This window comes from Lutra lutra, chromosome 13, assembly GCF_902655055.1.
Source record: "Lutra lutra chromosome 13, mLutLut1.2, whole genome shotgun sequence".
NCBI classification, from domain to species: domain Eukaryota; kingdom Metazoa; phylum Chordata; class Mammalia; order Carnivora; family Mustelidae; genus Lutra; species Lutra lutra.
In genome coordinates this window covers 91,509,740-91,530,667 of record NC_062290.1, presented here as the reverse complement: position 1 = coordinate 91,530,667, position 20,928 = coordinate 91,509,740, and the positions used below count along the sequence as shown (strand labels likewise).

Here is a 20,928-nt window from a genome sequence, read left to right as displayed (position 1 = left end):
GCCAGTGGGGGCAGAGGACTCAAGGTGCTGAAGCCTCTCCCCTCACCCCTGCTCCGTACTTGTTCCCCCTTCCACAGGTCCCTGGGCTTTCTCCAGCTGCTTTGCTCCACTCCCCTGTAGTGGCCTGGTGTCTCTGCCCCCGCCACCCCCCAATCTGGGTCTCCCTTGAGAAATAGCTGACAACAATGTCAGGCTGGGAGCAACCACAGTATCAGAGACCTCTGATTTGGGAGGCGGTGGGGGGTGGTCAGTGAGATGGCCCTATATAGAGATGCACTTGAGCTTGGCCATGCCTGGCTTGGGTCTTGGCTGTCTGGTGTTTAGTTTAGCTGTGTGATCTCCTTATACTCCCTGACCTCAGCCTCTGCATCTGAAAACGGGAGGTAGAGGGGAGAGCTGTCTCTATAGGGAAAGCTCTACAAGGTGGGGATCAGGTCCGGCTTGCTCAATGTCACGTTCTCAGACTGTGGGATCTTAGCAATTCAATAACCCACTGGGGAGTCAGATGACTATTAATTTAATAAGAAAATGCCCATGAAGACCTTAGCTCGGAGTTCAATGAGACTCAGTCAATGAGACTGTAGCAAATGCTCAATAAGTATCAGCTACTCTTGTTGGCAGGCTACAGGGGGAGGCACTCGGGCCGTGAGACTCAGGGAATCCCGGGACGGGTTCAGTCTGAGATCCCAGAACCTGAGAACCCCCAGGCCCCCCAGGTGCCTACTCAGAAACATCAAGGGCACCATCTGGGCAGTTCCTCCAACGCCTTTGTTGCCCCATCTTTTCTCCCTGGCCCTCTCTGGCTTCCTGGCCCTGCTGTGCTTTCCCACCCGGAATTTAAAAAGGAAAAGCAGAGGAAGTTGCAGCCATTTGCTGAACCATCTAACCAGACCTAATTAATCGATAAGCCAAGCTGCCACTTTTCTGCCAACCAGCCGCCTGAAGAGTACTTACTTCAGTGAATTGATAGCCCTACTTTCGCCACCACTACGTCTGATCCCCGCCGCCCGCAGAGGCTGGGTGCCAAGGGGAGCTGGGAGCTGCTGAGCGGGGGCCGCCCTGCCATCCTGCCAGGGAGACGTGGTCTCCAGGTGCCCAGTCCTCAAGTTACAAGTGGGAAACTGAGGCCCAGAGAGGGGCCCAGAGGGGTTAGGCTGGGACCTGCTCGCTGGCCCCAGATCGCCCAATGAGGTGGAAGGAGGGCCGTTGACCAGACTCCTGAAGATGGGGGTCCCCCTGCAGCAGCTAAAGGCAGATCAGAAAGGCGACCACAATCCCCAGAAGGTGTGGCGCTCTGGTCCCCACCACCACGTTGCTAAGCCCGCTGGGACCGCAGGTGGAGGAAGGGTCTTATACCAGCCACTGCATCCCCAGGGCAGGCAGAGGTCACGGAGAGGACCAGTGGCCCATAGCCTGGACACGGATCAGAGAGCTTCATCCTTGACCCCGAGCTTCCACAACAGTGGCCATTTGTCAGGTGGTTTCCAGAACATTCCTGATTTAACATATCCTGCCCCAAGTGGGGGAGGGTTAGAAGTCACAGGTGTCAGAACCACAGGACCCCGTGTGTGCACCTGCCAGCCTTGACCCTGAACCGCCTCATCAACCGCTTGCCTTTGCCTTGGCCCCCCCGTTATACACACACAGAATCCACAGGAAATAAAATGCAAACATGAGCTGAAAATAACAGCCCTACTCTACAGGCAGGACCATCATGATCAGTCAGCACACACGGTCCCAGCCTTTGCCCCGAAGCCCTGATGCTTTTCCTGTGTCCAGACAGATTTCTTTCCAGTGCCTCCCCAAGATGTAGAAATTATGCACACGGGTGTATTATACATTTTACAGAAAAGGGGTTATACCGGACACACTGTGCAACAAATTGCTTTTTCCTCTCATCAGCAATTCTATACTTGGGGTCTTGGGAGCCTGCTGTGGAAAGATGCCTCCAGTGTATGTTGTCCCAGTGGAGTTCTTGGTGGGACCCCTGCCCACATGGCCTAAGCCATGCTCCCAATCCTGATTAAGCCCCACGTTAGCCTGTTTAACTGTCACCACCATCCCATGAGAAGGACATGTTTGTTATCATCCCCATTCTACAGACTGGGAAACTGGGCCACAGAAGGGTCCTTGTCCGGGGTCTCACAGCTAGTGGCTGGCAGTGCCAGGAATCCAGCCAGGCTGTCTGGCTCCAGAACCACGCTCCCATCCGGCACACCAGTGTTCTCAGACTAGAGCACCCGTCAGAATTCCCTGCACGGCTCACTAAAACACAGATTGTTGGTCCTACCCCAGAGGTTAGGATGCAGTAGGTCTGGTGTGGGGCCTGAGAATGTACATTTCTAGTAAGTTTCCAAGTACCACTGAGGCTGCCTGTCCAAGAGTCAAATGAGGACAGTGTCACACAGGGCTGCCCCCTATCACTGAGCCCTCGCTGACCCAGGGATGAGGCTTTCCCGAGCCTCTCCTGAGTGCAGACCAGGGTGTTAGGGAGCTGGCTCAGGGGCAGAGCTCTTGTCGCTGCAGACCTGCACATTATCTGTTGAAGGAACAAATGACTCAGGTATCTGCAGTCACTTAATCATCTGCCACCTTTCCCGGGGATCAAAGGCTTTTTTTAATCTAGATAGTTTTTTGCCTCCACCCAAAGTGGCCTGGAGATATATTCTTCTCCAAAGCTGTGAGTAAAGGATTAGCTCAGCAGGTGTGGGCTGTCCACACCCTACATATGCCAAAGAGAAGTTTGGCCCTTTATCAGCCTCTGTGAGGTAATCTCTGAGAGGTTGGAATGTCTTGCCTGGTAAGAGTGTCTTTGTTTACCTGGGGCTTTGGGACACATTAGTTTGGTTGATGGTGATGATGTGATTTATGGCAGGGGGCCTCTAGGTCAAGGGATTGAAGACCAAGGCCAACCATACAGGCACTCAGCCATGCCTACATGATCAATTCTCAACAAAACACCCCGGACACTAAGGCGTGGGCAAGCTTCCCTGGCTGGTGCTACGTCACACAAGTTATCACACATCATTGCTAGGAGGACTGACTACGGTCTGCACGATTACACTGGGAGAGAAAACCGGAAGCTTGCACTGGTGTCTCCAGGAGCCACCCACGTACCTTTTTGGGTTGCTGATTTTAATGTCTTCTCAGTGTGATAAACTGTAATTGAGAGTGTACTGTTTTGCTAGGTTCTGTCCTTCTAGAAAATCACTGAGCCTGAGGGCAGCCCTGAGGACCCCCAGACACAAGCATCAATTCAATAAGAGGCTGGACAGTTACAGAGCATCTCCTGAGCGCCCGGGTTTCACCCAAGCCCTGCCCATACTGCCCAGCTCCACTGGTCTCTAGACCTTCCAGATCTCCAGGCCCTCCAGAGGATGTTATCAGCCATAATTCACCTCCCTCTATGGAAAAACCACGTGTCTTGTCTGTGCAGCCCTGGCCACCATAGGCAGCCCCTCTGATGTAACACCAGGTACCACCCCAGGTACCAGATAATGTCCCAGGAGCCCGGTAACATCCTGAGTATCAGCTGACATCCCAGGAACCAGGTAACATCCTGGGAAACAGGTACCACCCTGAGTACGAGCTAACAACCCCAGAGCCAGGCGACAGTCCAGGACCCAGGTAACGACCCAGCGCCCCCCAGCAGGTCTTCCTTACCTGCCAATGACCTCGATGTTGGAGATGGCATAGAAGTACTTGTAGAGGTTCTCCCGCTGCACATATGTGCCCCCCAGCGCCGGGCGCAGCAGCCGCATGCGCAGGTCCGTGAGGGTGAAGAACTCCTTGAGGCCCTTGGCGCTCTCCAGCCGCGTGTAGAGGTTGCCCATGTTGCGCAGGTCGGGGCCGGCGAAGATGGCCAGGCGGTCCCGCACCTCGAAGCGCACGTGCTTCTCCTTCTTGGAGCCGGCCCAGCGCGAGTACTCCTCGGTGCACAGCACGCGGTGGGCACCCGAGGATGACAGGTCGCGGGCGCGGCGCGCCACCATGCCGAAGGCCTCCATGCAGTCCTCGGCGTAGAACTGGTAGGGCTGCCACGTGCGCCCGTTGTCCAGGGACTTCTCCAGGACCATGACTGTGGGCCGGCCGTACTCGAAGGTCACCACCACATCGTCGGTCAGCTCCACGCTCTTGTTCCACGAGAGGGTGATGTTGGCTTCCAGCGGGCTGGGGTAGCGGCTCCAGGTGACACTCTGCCAGTACGTGGCCAGGCCCTCATCCTCCCTGTCGAACATGAGCCGGGGCGGGTGGGCCAGGTCGGGGTTGGAGGCGTCGCACTCGTTGCTACACAGGTATGGGTTCTCCTGCGGGAGGAGGAGATGGGAGGGGTTGGCGCTGACCGAGGGTGGGGGGGTGGGCGGGGAGGGGGACAGGGGTGGGGCCGGGGAGCCTCCAACCCACCAGGTCCCCACTGCGCACCGCCAGGGCGTCTGACCCCATGAGGCAGAGCCTGTGCTCTGGGGTCTGGGCACCAGGAGCCTCCCCTGGGCTGGTGATCTGTCCCCATTTCCCACTCCTGAAGCCCCTGTGGCTCCTAAAGTCCCGCCTGTTTAATGCAACTCTTTAGTCCGTCCTTCCACAGGCCCTGCAGGCCCTGCTCTCAGCCCCCCACCCCACCCACTCCCCCCGCACCCCCAGCCCGGCTGGCCCAGCCCCCTGGAGCACTCCTACCCTCCGCACCCCGCTTGCCTGCGCTCCTGAGCCTTCACCCATGGTTCTCCCTCTCCTCCAAGAACCCTTCCCGTCTGTCTGCCTTGAAAATTCCTACTCACGTTCTTAACTCTTCAAACATCTACACCAAGACACCTTCCTGACCCTTAAAACAGCGGCATGAAAGCGACAGGCGTGGCGGTGGGAGAGGAAGTCAAAGTCCCGGCAAATATTGGAGCGCCAGGCACGTGAGGCCAGCTGCAGACCTCGTCGCCTCATTTCTCCCATTTGCTGTCTCACCCCCCAACAAAGAACGTGATGATTAGCTCCACGCTCTGGATGAAGGAACCCGCACTTGGGAAGGTGGGGGGCCCTGACCCAAGGCACCCACCAGGCGCTGGGAGCCACACCTGGGCTGCTCTGCTGCAGAGCATGGCAGTCAGGCCCGCCTCTGCCTCCCGGCCGGTGTGCGCAGTCGGGGGGCCCTGGGAGGACACTGAGCGCCTATAGAGTCCTCTCAAGGGGGCGAATCATTTCCGGGGCCTTGGCATAGGCCCGGCAGGCTCAGGGGTGGACGCTGGCTGCAGGACACGGGGCACTGCCCACGCTTGCTCTCTCTCCTCCCGTACTACCCCGAGAAGGCTGGCAGCCCCCCTCCTGGGCCCCGCGGGCACCCGCCATGGCTCCCCTCCCTGACGGTTCAGATCCATTCCCCGAGTCTGCCCACAGCGTAAACTCACCTGGAGACCTGGAGAGGTCACCTGTGTAGGGACTGCCTGGGGCTGGAGGGGTGACTAGGAGGAGCACGGGGGGATTTTCGGGCAGTGAAGCGATTCTGTGTGACACGTCATGGTGGAGGCAGGATGCCATGCATCGGTCCAAACCTACCGGCCCGATGACACTGAGAGCGGCCCCTGATGGACCCAAGGGCTCCGGTTGACCTTAACTATGGGCGTCGCTCATCAGAGGTGACACATGTACCAAACCACTGCAAATGTGAGTAGTGGGGGGGTCAGGGGAGCACTGGGAACTCCCACCACTGTAAGCCTAAAACTGCTCTAAAACAGGGTCTATTAATTTAAAAAAACCCAAAACTGTCATGAAGAACCACAGCGCCCAGACCACTCACATCGCTTTGTGATGAATATTTCATATCTCTGGTTTGCTCAGAGACAAACAGCTTGGATCTGAGTTAAAGTCTCTCACTCCAAAATGAGCTCCTTGGCTCCCACGGGGGGGGGGGGGGGGGTGGTCTCGTTGCCTCCCTGGGGGCTGAGCTGAGGCCCCCACCGGCAACACTACTGCAGCCTCGCCGCTGATGCCCTTTAATGGAGGACACGCTCCCCGACTGCCCAGGGGTCCTCAGTGGGCAGGCTGGCCCAGGGTTTTACTGAGGCAGGTTCCACAAAGCCCTCCACGACCAAAATAGCTCTGTCCTTGGTCCCCTGTGGTGCCACCGTCCACCCCACCTGGCCCAGGCCTGCTGATTCTCAGGACCCGCAAACCTCAGGATGGAAGGGGTTTACCACCGAGTCCAAGGCCTCGTTCAGCAGATGGGGAAACTGCTGGAGGCCGGGGACTAGGCAGGACTGGCCCAGGCCTCTTTGACAGCGGGTGGTGTTTGAGGAGGAAACTCTTCCTGTCCCAGACAACCTCGGGGCTGTCCTGAAACGCTAGTGTCCTCACATGCTTCCCGGCAGGGAGAGGGGTCTAGCTTGTAGGTCCCAGCTTCCCTGAGCTCCAGAGGAGTGACCCTGCACTGTCGCCCCAAATGGGAAGGGGTTGAGAAGCCCCTGGGCTCACTGGCCTGCAGAGGCCAGGCCTGGTGACTAAAGGAAGCAAGCCTGCCTGTGGGGTGGGGGACAGCGCCCGCCCCAGTCCCTTGCCAACAGCGCTGAAGGACACCCAATCCGGAGGCAGAATGGGCTCCGGTCATGGTCATGCCATTTGGGATGGAGTTGCGCCAGAGCACTCGCATGGACACCGGGGGCGGGAGGACACAGTTTGCCCCTAGGTTGGCATCCCTGTCCCCCATCCAGCAACCCCCCTCTTCTCACCCCCAGGCCCCCTTCCACTGCCCCCGGCACCTTGTTGGGGGCTGAATTGTGTCTCCCTAAACCTCAGGCTGTGGGAATGTGACTGGTTGGAGAGAGGGCCTGACAGAGGCCGTCGGGGTGGGTCCTGACCCAACACAACTGTGGTCCTTGGAAAGAGAGGAAATTGAGATCTGTAGAGGGACCCCAGAGGCGAGCGTGCACGGAGGAAAACCATGTGAAGAAGAGGAGGAGGGCGGCACCTGCCAGCCCAGGGGAGGGGCCTCTGAGGAAACCAGACCCTCCCTGGTCTTCAAGGGTCAGGCAGACTTTGATCTCAAATTCCAGGGCCAGAGCCCGGAGCAAATAGATCTCTGACACCACCTGGGCCCTAGCGGGCCCTAGCGAATGAACGAACGCGCGTGCCTCACCTCGAAGCTGGGGCGAGGGGAAGGTCAGGGTGGGAGGACTGACATGTGAGTTTTTGATGATTTCCGCAGAACCTCTGTCTGGAGCGTTGCTCTCCAAGCCTGGTTTCGAGCCCACGGGTACCAGACATCAAGCTGCCTTGCCCACCCCGATAATTCCTATCCACCCAGCACCGAAGGCTGTGCCCTTTTCCTGGCTGCCTCAACCCCTCTTAACTCTGAGCTTATGTTCCCACAGCCACTCTCCCTCCTCAGCGTTTTCAGAGCCCTCCCCCATGCGCCTCCTCCAGGAAGCCCTCCTTGCCTGACTCCCAATTTAAACCCAGTTCACTCGTCATCCATCATGGGACGTCTGTGGTTATCTGGGACAACGTAGTAAATCCTCTGTATAGGGCTTGGACCTCAGTAGCCGCTCACTCAATTACAGTTATTACTGTCATCCCATTAATTAGTCATTAATATAATGACGATTGGATTAGTATTACTGTATCTCATGTTGAATGCTGATATTATTTCCGTCACGCCTGGACTGCTGTGAATCACCCCACACCTCCCCTTCCCCCAGTCCTTCTTCATCCCCTGTCCTAACTTCCCTTACCCTTCCCAGCCTCCTGGCAGTCCCCACCACGGGCCGTGGGATCCCACACAGCTCCCGGCTGTGCTGGCCTGTCTGTCACCAGCAAGACTGACACGGCCAGCTCTGCCAGGGGACGGGGGTCCGGCCCGGCTGCCGACACCACGCTGCCATCACCTGCGGGGCCCGCTGGCCCCCCGCCCCCCGGGCCGGGAAGCAGATGGTCAGAAAGTAATGAATCAGCCTGTGTATTTACCAGCCCCGCGCCTGCTGCTGAGCGGGCTTAATCAACAGCGAGCACGATAAATAAATCCCCAGCCATCGCCAGCACAATTCTCTCCCTCTCCCTCCTATTTTTCTTCTCCCTTGCACCGCCCTCCCGCCTCAAGATCTTGGAATTCTATTTAACCATTTCGGGGTGCAGGGTGCGTCTCCTGTTCAAGGCGCTGTCCCCGCCAAAACGGCATCTCTCCCCCAGCATCATTGCTCTCTCCCTGGCTTTCCTTCTGTTCTCCCCTATCGAGAGTTCCCGAGGAGGAGCCTGGGGCTGGGAGCCCAGCTGACCCCCAACCCCCCACCCCCAGAGCTGTGCCTCAATCTGAAACTCATGACGGCAGGTGGGAGGGAGGGGCCGGGCTAGAGGGCCTGTGGCTGCCCGCCTTCTTGATCCGCACATTTCCACCCATCTCCATGAAATCAGACTAATCATGAAACACAATCCAGACAACACCTGCCTTAAAGCCAGAGAGAAAGTTAGGGGTGTTGGTGGCACCCCTAAACTTTTTAGGATGATACCAAAGCCAACATTTGATATTATTGAAAGCAGTAGTTATTTTTAGACAGTTCATAAATATTTCCCAAAAAGTAAATAAATAAAAATCATACCCGATTCATCTTTGAAACTTTCTCCCCCCAAAATATGTAACACACCACATTTTCTATGCAAACTCTGGGGACTCATGGGGTCCCATCATCCCAGTGAGGAACCCCTGTTCTAGAGCAGTTAAGGAAACTGGCTTTGGGGTCTGAAAGTCCTAGGTTTTAATCTCAGCTCTATCCATTGAAGCTGTGTGACCTTGAGGAAGTTGCTTTACCTCTCTGAATATGTAGTCTCTCGTCCAACAGCATGTGATATAATGTGTATGAAATACCTAGAAAACCTCTCCAAATGGTAGCAATAATTATTCCAGAGCAGCTCCCAATACGCTAGCTCAGGGGCTCCCCCAGCAACCTTCAAAGGGAAGAAGGAAGGCGGAGGCAACCAGCTCATTCACGGTAAAACCAGGACTTCACACCAGACACAGACTGCCTGGGGAGCTGCGGGCTCAAAAGTGGGTAATGACCATGACATTCAGCGAGTTCGAACCAGGTGCCAAGGCTGGACTAGGCACATCAACAGCCATTCCGCATGGCATCTTCCCAGCAGGCCCTTGGGGTGGGGGGGCAGGGCTGCAGAATTACCTCCTCTTCACAGACCGAGAATCCGAGTACCTGCCAGCCCCACGTCCCTTCCTCTGAACAGAGTGGGACTAGCCAAGGAGATCTTGGGGAAACTGAGCCTGTCCTATCATGCCTTTCCTGTCTCTGCAGACACACCAAGGCAAGTCACCTGCAAGGTTAGGTGGTGGGGGTGACTGGGAGGGGTGAAGGCAGGGGTGCAGGGCAAGAGGAAGGCGGACAGCTGGGACAACAGCGCCAGGGAATGGGGTGGGAACAGACCCACGGAGACACTGAGCAGGAGTCGCCTGGAAAGAACTCTTCTATGGAGAAACCATTTCATACCACAAATTTCAGACCTTTCAATGGTCTCTTGAATGCTTTTGCTCCTGCGCTATTTTCTGTGCAAAGGGTACAGCTGGGAGGCAGAGGCCAGGCTGTAAACAGTGCAGACAAGCTCCGGGCAAAAAAATATAATTGAGTAGGAAAGTTGACTATTAGCAGGGATGCTGGTAACCGAGCCCAGGGGAAGTCTGGCTGTTTGGACCTCGGGGCCCCTACCAAGGAGCCTGGGCAGGGGCAGCCACCGGAGTCGTAACCAAGTCTCAGGCAGAGGAATAAACAGCTCTGTGCGGACGAGCCTTGCATCCTAACCTGTGTCGAGATGAAATTTCAGTCGCTGGCCTCCGATGGGGCGGGTCTGGGGAATGTGGGCAGCAGCGTGCCAGAACGTGGTGGGAAGGGCCCTTGGATTTGTGGCGGGATGAGCAGGGACAGCCCTCCTCCAGGCTTTCCCCAGCCACGTACAAGTCTCTCTGCTTCCCAGAGTTGAGTCTCACTCCCGCTCTGCAGGGGAAGCGGCGTGAGGGCAGTGGCCTCATCGGCTTCCTTCCCCACGGCAGCCAAGGCCCTGGCACTCCTGGGGGCTCCTTGGGAGACCTTGGTGGAGTGGATGGACTCCAGGGGCGTGGGCAGGCTGACTGCTCGGGGCCTTTGTGAGAACGACAGCAGGTGCCACTTGGCAAGCACCTCATGCGGTCCCAGCTCCCCAACGACGGGTGGAGGGACAGCATCCCGGCCGTCACCAACCCTGTGGCTTGAGCACGAAAGCAGGGTCCACGCCCCGCCCATGCACTATCCTGGAAGATGGGGTCCTCCCATTTACACTCTGTAAATGAGGAAAGGCTGAGCTATGTCTCAAGGTCACGCTGCTTCCCAGTGGCCGAGGTGGGACCAGAAGCCGGGGAGTCGGGCTCCGGGGCAATTCAGGAAACTCTGCCCTTCACCCAGAAGGGAAGGACACACCGCCTCCAGACCTGGGCCGCTCCCTCGAGATTCGGGTTCCACCCGGAGGCAGACAGCCTATCGCTCTGCCACCCAGGCGTGTGGGCAGGCCCAGGGAACAGTTTAGCAGCTGACAGATTTTTTTGAACCTGTCTGCCGAGTTGCCAACTGAACCGTCTCGTGCTCAGCCCGTCAACCTCGGTACGGCTGGAGGCATCTGCCTGTGGGAGGCGGGAGGTGGCCAAGGGGAGCCCTAGGGAGGGGTGGCAGGGGACACCAAGGGGGAGGGATGCGGGGCAGGGGGCTCTCAGTGTCATCCAGGCACTGCCAGCTCCCTCTTGCAGAACAGGACTCAGGGAAGAGCAAAGGTGGGGGAAGCCCACGGTAGCTGAGCTAGCCCCAGCCTCCACCTTGCATGATGCTTCTAGAACTCTGGGGGGACTCTTCCAGTCTGGGCAGGTGTGTAGGTCAATAACAAGTTCCCTGACCCATAGGGTCATGGAGCTGGGACACAGGAGACCATTCTTAACCACCACATATGACCTTGGGTGGGGCCTTGCCTTATCCGTACCTCAGTTTCCCCATTCATGAAAGGATCGCGCTCTGACCCTGACCTCCCCAGTTCACGTTCCTCAGTCCCCCACACCCTTTGGCATCCCCACCTCTACTCCAGGGAGAAAGCTGGGGTATCGGGGGAATTCTTCCTAACAAATTATTTCCTATTTATTGGTAAGAGAAGTTGCAGCAGGGATAAATTATTAACAATGGAAACGAGATTCTGTTGGGAACAGATCCTAATTCTAGCTGCCCTGCCCGTCTCTAACCTCCCCCCACCACCGCAAGACTCCCCGTCCTGCTCCTTCGGTGGTTCCACTGACCCCTGTCCCTGTTACTCTCCCTCTCTCCCTCCCTCTGCCTGCAGGGTTCTCTCCCCTTCCCTTTTGGGTTTCTGTTTGAGCCTAAGCCTGGACCTCAGCAAGGTCATCCCCCCCCACCCCCTCTCGTGAATCAGCGGAAACCACCGGAACGCTGTTTCAGGGCTGGAGCGGCAGCTGGCCAGGGACGCTTCTCTTGTTCGGGTGGGGTTTGCTGCTGTTGGGTTTGGTTTCTTGTTAGAAGTGTTTCTTCCCAGCCCAGCCACTACCCATTGGAAAGGCCGGGGGTCTGAACAAGGGGTCTTCCCCGGACTCATCCATCTGGCAATGAGCATCCAGAGGTCACGGCGACAGCCACCCGCCTCCCCACACCGGGTCATGCCCAGACCTCGACTCTGAACCAGCCACAGTGGGCATGTCCTAATCCAGGAGCCACGTTAGACCCCCCGAACCTGCCCTGCCCTCAGGTCTTCAGCTGCCCAGAGCACCTCTCCTCTGCCCCAGTTCCCCAAATTGTTTGGGAGGAAAGGGAAACCTTTCACTTCAGCCCCACCCACAACTGACCTCCTTCCAGAACCTTCCATGACTGGGGCTGGACTCTAGGCCAGCAGGGACCAGGTCTTGCCCACCCTTGCTCTACACCCCCAATGACTATTAGCACGTAGTGGTATTTGCTAAATGTTCCTACCCCCGCAACTGGCTCCCACGAGAGTGTACGTGAGGGGCACTTGCTCACATGTCTCACTCCATCTCATCCTTCTGGTGCGGCTCAGAGAGGGTAAGCGGCCTGCCCAGCGCCACCCAGGGAGGACAGCGTGGTTAAGTGACTACTGAGAGATGGGGAGCGGCAGCGAGCCCGGACACCGGGTCCGCGGTCCCGTACCCACCTCCGGCTTCCCCACCAGACACAGCCAGCAAGACCTTCTGCCGACCCGAGGGTGCCAGGCTGCCCTGGAGGACTGTCCAGCAGAGGGTCAGCTGGGAAGCCCCGGGCAGAGGGGCAGGGATGCAAATGCCGAATGCTGCTCTCCAGGATCGCAGACCCAGAAGGACCGATTTCCTCCCACAGCTGAACGGTCAGCGGGGACAGGCGACATCTTGTCAGGGCTCTGGTCGGCCAGACAAGAGTTCGTCTCTCTAGGAGCTAAGACTCTTGTAGTGGTCTCCCCCCTTATCCACAAGGGATACTTTCCAACCGCCCAGGGGATTCCTGAAAACCCAGATGGTACCAAGTCCTACATATACTGTTTTTTTCCTGTATGGACATGCCTATGGTAAGGTTAAATTTATAAATTAGATACCGTGAGAGGTTAACAACGATGACTGATAATAAAATAGAGCAATCATAAGCAAATACTGGAGGAAAAGTTACATGAATGCGGCCTCCCTCTCCACACATACCTTCCTGAGCCGCGCTCTCCCCTCTTGTGACATGAGAAGATAAAAAGTCTGGGTGATGCGATGAAGCCAGGGCAGGGACGTGGGCGTGGGGACGAAGCATTAGGCTACTAGGGACCTTCTCACTACATGCCAGAAGGAGGATCACCTGCTTCCAGATCTTGGTTGACTGTGGGTAACTGACACCATGGAGAAGGTGGGGGTGGGGGACAGCTGTACTGTTTAAAAAAACATTAGAAAAAAAGGATACGTTCTGTTTTGCCTTGGGCGTGTGTGGATTCTTCCCACAGCCAAATTTCTGGAATGTTCGGGGTGGGAGGTTCTATCCCAACTGAAGAGAGCCTGGGCTGGTCTGTGTGGCCCCCCGCAAGGGCGACTTCTGCACCGCAGCCCCTCACCGGGCGGAAGGTAACTGACCAGACCTGTGTAGGCGTCTGAGTCAGACAAGGAATGGCTCCCCTGCCGTTTGCATGCCCCCAGCGACAGGGGCTCATTACCACAAGAAGCGGAAAGGCCAAACTAGACGGCTTGCTCCCTAGAAAGTTTGGCAATATATTGGGCTCACACTGCACATAGTCTCTCTGTTCCAGGCCCCCTTTCTTTTACATGTTGGTCCTGTGTTCTCTGGTCATGCTGTAAACACTTTCTAATTGATCTGAAAAAGAACTGAGAGAAGCAGGATTCGCCCAAGCTCTCCTCCTCCCCCATGCCAAGAGCTCAAAAACGCTTCCCCACCGGGGCCAGCAGGAAGGCTCAGCCGCTGGCCTCCTCCTGCTGCGCAGGGACACAACCTGTTCGGCCAAGGACCGTCTGCCTGGGCGCTGCTGAGCTGCTCTCTGCTCCCCCTTCCCGCGCACCCCTCTCCCCACCCGCGCGGCCCACCACCCAAAGAGCCGACATTTTCATTTAATCCCTCTTGAAAAAGTAAAGAAAAGTAAAGAAGGGGGAGACGGAGAGGATGAAAGAAAGAAGGAGAGAGAGAAAAGAGAGAGAGACTGGGCAGGATGGGGGCAGGGTGCTGGGAGGAGAAAAGCCGCATCCAGAGAAGCCCAGTAAAGTGCATTATTGATTCAGGACTCAGAAAATGCTTAGAGAGTAGGAAAAGCGTCCTGCTCTTTAAAAGCTTGTGCAAAGCCTAAGCCAGACACATGCAGGCTTCCCAAAGAGGGCCTGCTCTGCTGACATGAATATTTTATCACGGAGGAGAAAAAAATTGGCATGGAGGATTTAAACACTGGGGTGGGGGGTGGAGGGCAGGGTGTCGAGGGGCGCCCTCCTCCTCTCCGGGAGCAGCCCTTGGCTTCCCTGCTGGAGAACAGAACAGTGGGGCCTGGTGGTCCCTCAAGAGGCCAGGGAACTGGGGGCGTGGCGGGGGCGGAGCACCCACCGAAAGGGGCGGGTCCAAGAGGGGTGAGGTCGAAGCCCCTCCCCTAACTTCTGTCCGGCTCCCCCATCCCCCACCAGACGCCCTGTATAAGCCGCCAGTAACCCCAGAGGCTGCCCCTTCCCATAAAGTCCAAACCCAAACTGTCCCCGACCTTCCCCTGCCCCTCCCTGCCTTCGGTTTCCACACTGAGTATTGCTATTGGCGCCGGACATCGTGATCCTGATTTTTCCCGCAAAATTTCATTTCCTCTATCCATGACAATCCTGTGAGCTAAGGCACAACTCCGAATTCTGTTTTTCCGATGACGAACGGGGGTCAGGATAGCCAGGCAACGTGGCCAATGTCACTTCGGTGAGCAAAAGGCAGAACCGGGGTTAGAAGTTCCAAATCACGCGCTCGGTGGGAAGCCTAGCGCGCTGTCCCGCGTCTCCTTGCGGCGTCACTCCCTGGTTTAGGGGCGACGGAGGGGATTTTCGCACCACAGATGGCTCTACAAACTGTTTTATGGTCCTACTGAAGTCATTTTCTTGCCTCTGTTAGTCCTCTGGGCTCTGCTTCCTTTCCTGATGCCCCCGCCCTACCCCTGGCTTTCAGCATGGGGCAGTCTGTCTGGAGCTCCTCCCCTCCAGCCTGAGAGGGTGTCTGCTTGACTGTCCCTTCCTCAGGGCCTGCATACCTGGCCACTGCCCTCGCCCCTCCGCCGGCCCCCAGCCTGGAGATGAGCACTGTCTCTTCTCCTTAGCACCTTCTGGGGCTAATGTGTGCTCCTGGAAGGTGGAGCCTGGTACCTGTAAGACGCTTAATTAAGGCTTGCAGAGTGACTCCCCCTCCTCGGCAGGTCCCTTGTCTGGGTCCTCCAGATGCCATAGGAAGTCTCCGGAGTCCATACAGCACCCAGACCGATGGGGATGGGTGGGGACAGCCGCGCCAACAACCGCAAGCTGGGACCGGCAAGGGTTTCTCCCTCCTGGTCTCCGAGGAGTTAAGGAGCAGTAGGGCAGAGGAGAGAGGAAGGACTCCTGGGCCTGGTCCCCCAGGACCCAGCTGGGCACACCTCGACAGGTGCGCCACTCTGTGCAGGAACCGTTTGGTGAGGAGGGGAGTGGTAAGACAGAGCCAGCAAGATTTCATTCATCTACTTATTCGCTTCCTCATCCACTATTTCGGAATGTTCGCTGTGTGCAAAGTCGTTGTGGGGAAGCAGCCATCAGACCTGGCTGCTATCAGAATTCCTAGAAGAGGAGGGTAGGCAAATATTCCCGGGCCCTAAGGCCAGAAATTCTGCTCTGGATTGAAAGCCAACCAGCCAACCCACCAACCCTGTCTGCAGGCACTCGGATGCCCAGCCAGATTTGGGAGCCTGGTGCAGCTGATACGAAGAAGGGGTCCGATTCTATGCCAGGAGCCCCACTTTCACCATCACCCCTATAGGTGAGGAGGGACCTGAGGCCCCCAGAGGCCAGGCACTGACTCAAGGTCGGGTAACCCAGGCACTTTGAGCTCTTACGAGAGCAACTGAGCCCTCTGCGGTGACCCCAGAAAAGCCACCTGTGGCTTGGTCCCCACAAATGGCCCAGATGACAAGCCTGGATGGGAACTGGCTGGGATGGTCAGCAAGCCTTCCTCGGGAAGGTGGGATTTCCAGCGGGCCTGGAAGAAGGGCGGACAAGGTGTGGACAGGTGGAGGAAGGTTTAACTGGGCTGGGAGAGGAATGCTCTGCACCATGAGGCCAAGTGAAGGGCAGACCGGTTGTGCAGAATTTGCACAGGGAGAGATGCAGGGAGAAAAGAGTTAATGCGCTTGGCAGGGCAGGGGCTGGTGGGGAGCGTGGGAGATAAGGGCAAAGGGGCAGCCTGGGGCCAGTATCCATCTTAACATTTAGCAGCTGCCGGAAGGCCCTGACTCTGGCTGGCCAGCCTTCCTCCAAGGAAGAGGGGTTAAGAACCTGGGAGCCAAAGGCTCGGGACATCCGAGGGGGAGGCTGGCATCCCACCGCCCCCCAAGGCCAGAGCAAGAATGGAGCATCTGTGGCTCAGGCACAAGGATGGGTTCTAAGAACAAACTCTCTCCCCTTCTGCCCTTTGAATTTAAAAGATGACAAGACACTTCAGGCTGGAAGGGATCCAGTGCTGTCCTAGGAAAGGCCGCACACTCAGCTGTTCCCTGGGAACACCTGGGAACTTGACTGAGCCCTGGCGCACAGGCCCGCCCCGGGGACCCCGTCGGGGGCTGGCGGGGCCCCTGCCTTCTCCACTCCCCAAGAGTCCCAGCTGCCCACCTGGGTTTAGAGCCTTCCAGAAAGTCACTGCAGGGGTGAGGAGACAGGACTCATGGAGGAGACAGGCACAAAATCGGAGCCGCTTTCCTGATGTGGAGATACAGCTTACAGTGGTTTTCAGGTTAGTCTTGCCTGGGGGCACCCCAGACCAGCGACATCACACCCTCAGGGTGGGTCCTGGCTCTCAGGCCGGATCAGCTGCCTAGGAAGTTCCAGTGTGCAGCCAAGGTTGGGGCCACTGGCCCCAGGACACCGCCATGGGACAATTCTCCATCTGGGAGTGGCCTCGGGCCCCCTTCCCCTCCTTCCTAACTCTGCCCTCTCCATGCCCATCCCCCACGCTGAGAGGCGGCCAGATATTTGGGGAACCCCGGTGGGAAGGGGCGGGCTGCCCGTTCTAGGCAGACATGCCCGGTGGAAGGCGGCACGCTCCCCCTCCCCGCAGCTCCCTCGCCCCTCTATTTTTAGGTCCATTACTGTCCATTGTTGGGTGTATTTCTTTTCCCACTCCTTCCCCAGAAAAACAGCTCGGGTTCCTCCAGGCAAAACCATCTCGCCTTCCCCAGAGCTGGTGCGTGGGAGCGTGCATGCTGCCAAACAGACATGATACAAGTGAATTATCAAGTAAGTGGATTAGCAGACTCCGCCATGTCTCAAAGGGCAGCGGGAGTGGGGCGGGGTGGGGGGTAACTGCCACCATCACTCACTCCTCCCCTGCCCTCCCTCCTCCAGCTGACAAGGACCATACGCTCACCCAGCGCAGAGGGCCACAGCACGCACGCGCGCACACAGATGACAACTAGTTCTATCCATCTGGAGCCTTCTAAGACACCCAGGGTGCCTCACAGCAGCTGTAGATGGCCCGGTTAGCAGCTAAGTGCTGGGGCCAGGCAGCCCAGGGTAGAGGGGCCAAGCTCCTCTATTTCAATGCTGTGTGACTTCGGGAAAGTGCCTTAATCTCTCTGAACCTTGGGTTCCTTGTATTCAAAATGGGTATAAATATAGGATCCACCATAAGACTTCTGTGAGCATTCGATGAGCTGTTTAGGTTGAGTGCTTGGTATACAGTAGGCACTCAGTAAGTGTAAGCTGTTGCTCCTCTGAGGAGAAAGAGGTAAAATCAAGAAAACCCTCAGATAACAGGACCATTCAGTTACAAGAAGACAACATTGGTTTTCCTGAGTGTAGGGGCCCCCAGAGGGACCACAGGGGTCCACCAGTGAACTCAGGGTGGTCCGGGAAGCCCCATGAGTATTTGCAGCCATACACGTGTGCCCTGCAGGTAGGTGTGTGTGTGTGTGTGTGTGTGTGTGTGTGCGCGCGCTGTTCCTGAATGAGCACCATGAATCCCCAAAGGCAGGAACCCCTGCTCTGGGGTTTTGCTGCTGAGGTGTGGCTTGGGCTCCAGCTTTGCTTGTCCCCTCTGGGTCCTCCTGCGTGTCTGGGACATTACTGTTTTTTTCCTTATCTCTCCCTCTCCTTTCCCCGCTCTGGTTTACTCTCCAAGTTTAAAAGTCCCAAAGGCTAGAAACAGAACCAGGGAATGCAGTAGGGTTCTGAGGGGAGCGTGCAGGCAGGAACTCTCCACCCCAAAACTTGCCTTGAAGCTAGTCCAGTGGGGAGCCCAGACCCCGCCCAGTGTCAGCCCCAGAGCGGCTGGTGAGGATTTTTGAAGATGCCTGTCTGGAGTGGGGACAGGGGCAGAGACAGTGTGCCCTTTGGCTGGCTGGCTTCTCTTTCTACTGTCACCTGCCTTTGGCTGTCTCTTGATTCCCAGAGGGAGGGGACACCCCAAGAACCCCAAATAGGCACCACCATCCATGTGGGCTGGAGCAGAGGGAGGGAGCCTGAGGGTTACATGCAGGCTGTGTCTCCCCTTGGCCTCCTTTTCACCTTTGCCCAACAACAGACTCTGCTATGACGGGGGGTGGGGGGGGGGTGGGGGGATGGGGTGGAGGGGGGGGGAATGTCCTGGTCGTGTTTCATTTCCTTTTATTTCCCTGGTCGACACTTGGAGTCAAGTGGACGAATGACACGGGCAAAAGGAGGGAACTGGAACGAGGAACGGAGGGGTCCAAATGGTCCCACAGGGTCCCACCCTGGCAATGGCTGGGGGACAAGGATGCCAGATCATTGTTGATGGTCCGAGTTCCCTTCCTGGGGGGCCGGGGAGGGCAGCCCTAGAGCATCCCCGGGTTAGGTGTGGAGGGCAGATCAGATGTGCAAAATTTCTGCAGGGGGAGATAGGCTGCATTTCTCTAATGGAGGTGACCCCTGCGCAGCCACACCTTGGGGTCCCGGGGCCCCTTCCTGTCCGCCTCTCATGGCCCTGCCCCAGCGTGAAACACCACAGCCCATGGGCAGGCTGGGATGGGGGACTTGGAGCTCCCCAGGACCCTGGAGAGCCAGCTCTGAGAACAGCCGTGTCACCAGGGGTTCACCCAAGGGGCCCAGAGAGCAATGTGTTAACCTTACGTCACATCTACACTGAAGGGTCAGCCCGGGCCCCCCCACGGGCTGCAGGTGGCTTTCAGGCAGGCAGCCCATGCCCCCCACCAAATGCCGTCATGTGAGGTCAAATCCCAGGCACGAGTGCATAGACGGAAACGTGGTGTGGAACGCCACATGTCCCCAGGGCTCCGGTCCACTCTTTCAGGAGAGCCTGGGACCTATAGCTGACCCTCTTGGGTGTGCTGTCCCTCCCTAGGGGCCTAAGGAAGTCACGGCATCCTGTGGGGCCTCAGTTTCCCTCATGTAGGAAATGAGGGGAGCTGGAGTCAATAGTGGTTTCACATTGTGTTCATAGGAGTCCTAGGACTGCCTGGGGGTGGGGGGCTCAGGGCCTCGCGTCAGGGGCAGAGGGTCACTGGCAGCCCAGTCCAAGGAGCCGTCTTTCCCCTGAGCCATCAGTCCCACGGGCATGTGCTCCTAGGTATTTCAGTTCCTCTAATCTCTCAGACCCCTTCCAACCTGCACTCCCGACTTGAGATGCAGGATGATTAGCAGTGGCATTTATGTGTCGGGGGCGAAGTGAGACCCAGGCTCCGTCAGGTGCCCTGCTGAGTGGATCCGGACCCGGGAGGGGGTTGCTGTAGAAGCTAAGGAGGAGACACTCTGAGACTGGAAAGAAGTCACAGGCTGGGCACCCCTCCCGTTACCCTCCTCTGAACATCGGAGCTAACATCCCAGCCTGGGAGCTTGGTGAGGAATAAAGGAGACACAGAGGAGGAAAGGAGGGAGGGAGAGAAAGGGAGGGGGAGGGCATGAGCCTTTGGGCTCCCCCTCCTCCGGCTTCACCCCGGCATCACATTAAATGCCTGGGATCTGAATTCAAGCCCAGACTCTCCACTTAGTGCTGGGGTCTCAGTCTCCTCATCTGTAAAATGGGGAAAGTAATTTTTATCCTGTAGGCTCTTTGGGAGGACCTGAGGATACACCACACATGGGATGCTCAGTGTTTCCTGGGAAATGATGGAGAGCCCAGATGCCAGTCCTCGCATGGATGGCCAATGTTGTCCACAAGGATGACAAGAACACGTAGTGGAGAAAGAACAGTCTTTCCATCACACCGTGCCGGGGGGACTAGCTATCCTCGCGCAAAAGAAGGACGCCGGAGGCTTATGGTACGCCACAGACCCAGATTAACTCAAAATGGATCAAAGATCTAGACACGAGGGGGCGCCTGGGTGGCTCAGTGGGTTAAAGCCTCTGCCTTTGGCTCAGGTCATGATTCCAGGGTCCTGGGATTGAGCCCCACATCGGGCTCTCTGCTCAGCAGGGAGTCTGCTTCCCTTCTTCCCTCTGCCTGCCTCTCTGCCTACTTGTGATCTCTGACAAATAAATAAATAAATCCTAAAAAAAAAAAAAGATCTAGACATGAGGGTGAAAACTATAGAAGTCTAAGAAGAACATATGGGGGTAAACACTTGTGACCTTGGACTTTGCAATGGTTTCTTTGATACGACACCCAAAGCACAAGCAACAAAAGGAAAAAAATAGATCAATTAGATTTCACTAAAGTAAAAAAAAATATTGTGCATTAAAGGATATAATCAAGAGAGTGAAAAGGCTGACCACCAGGTTGGGGAAATATTCGCAAATCTGATGTCTGATAAGGATCTAGCACCTAGCACACATCAAGGACATGTACAAAAAGACAATCTTGTGGAAAAATGGGCAAAAGACATGAATACACATTTCTCCATAGAAGATACACTAGTCAGTAAATCAGTCACTAGAGAAAGGCAGATCAGAACCGTATGAGATGCCACCTCACACCCACGAGGTTGGCCATAATAATAAAAAACAAAAAAACGGGAGATACGCCGTGCTGGTGAGGGTGTGGAGAAATCGGAACCACGTCCCATGCTGGCGGGAATGGAAAGTGGTGTGGCCACTATGGACGACAGTTTGGTGGTTCCTCAAAAACTTAAATATGGAATTACCATAGGACACAGCAATTCCACTCCCAGGTATATGCCCCAGAGCAATGTCCACACAAAAAGTGCACACACAAGGACATAGCAGCATTATTCCTAATGGCCCCAAAGCAAAAGCAACCCAAATGTCCACTGACCGGG

General features: G+C 56.7%; 1 protein-coding gene across 6 annotated transcripts in view; it reads right to left on the bottom strand.

Moving 5' to 3' along the window:
• Nucleotides 1–20,928, bottom strand: part of NTNG2 (netrin G2) — a 66,730-nt gene that overhangs the window by 31,960 nt on the left and 13,842 nt on the right. For all 6 annotated transcript variants that reach the window (XM_047700418.1, XM_047700420.1, XM_047700421.1 and 3 more), the window contains one exon: nt 3,664–4,307. In XM_047700418.1, the coding sequence (XP_047556374.1) occupies nt 3,664–4,307 (644 nt within the window). The remainder of the gene's footprint in view (nt 1–3,663; nt 4,308–20,928) is intronic.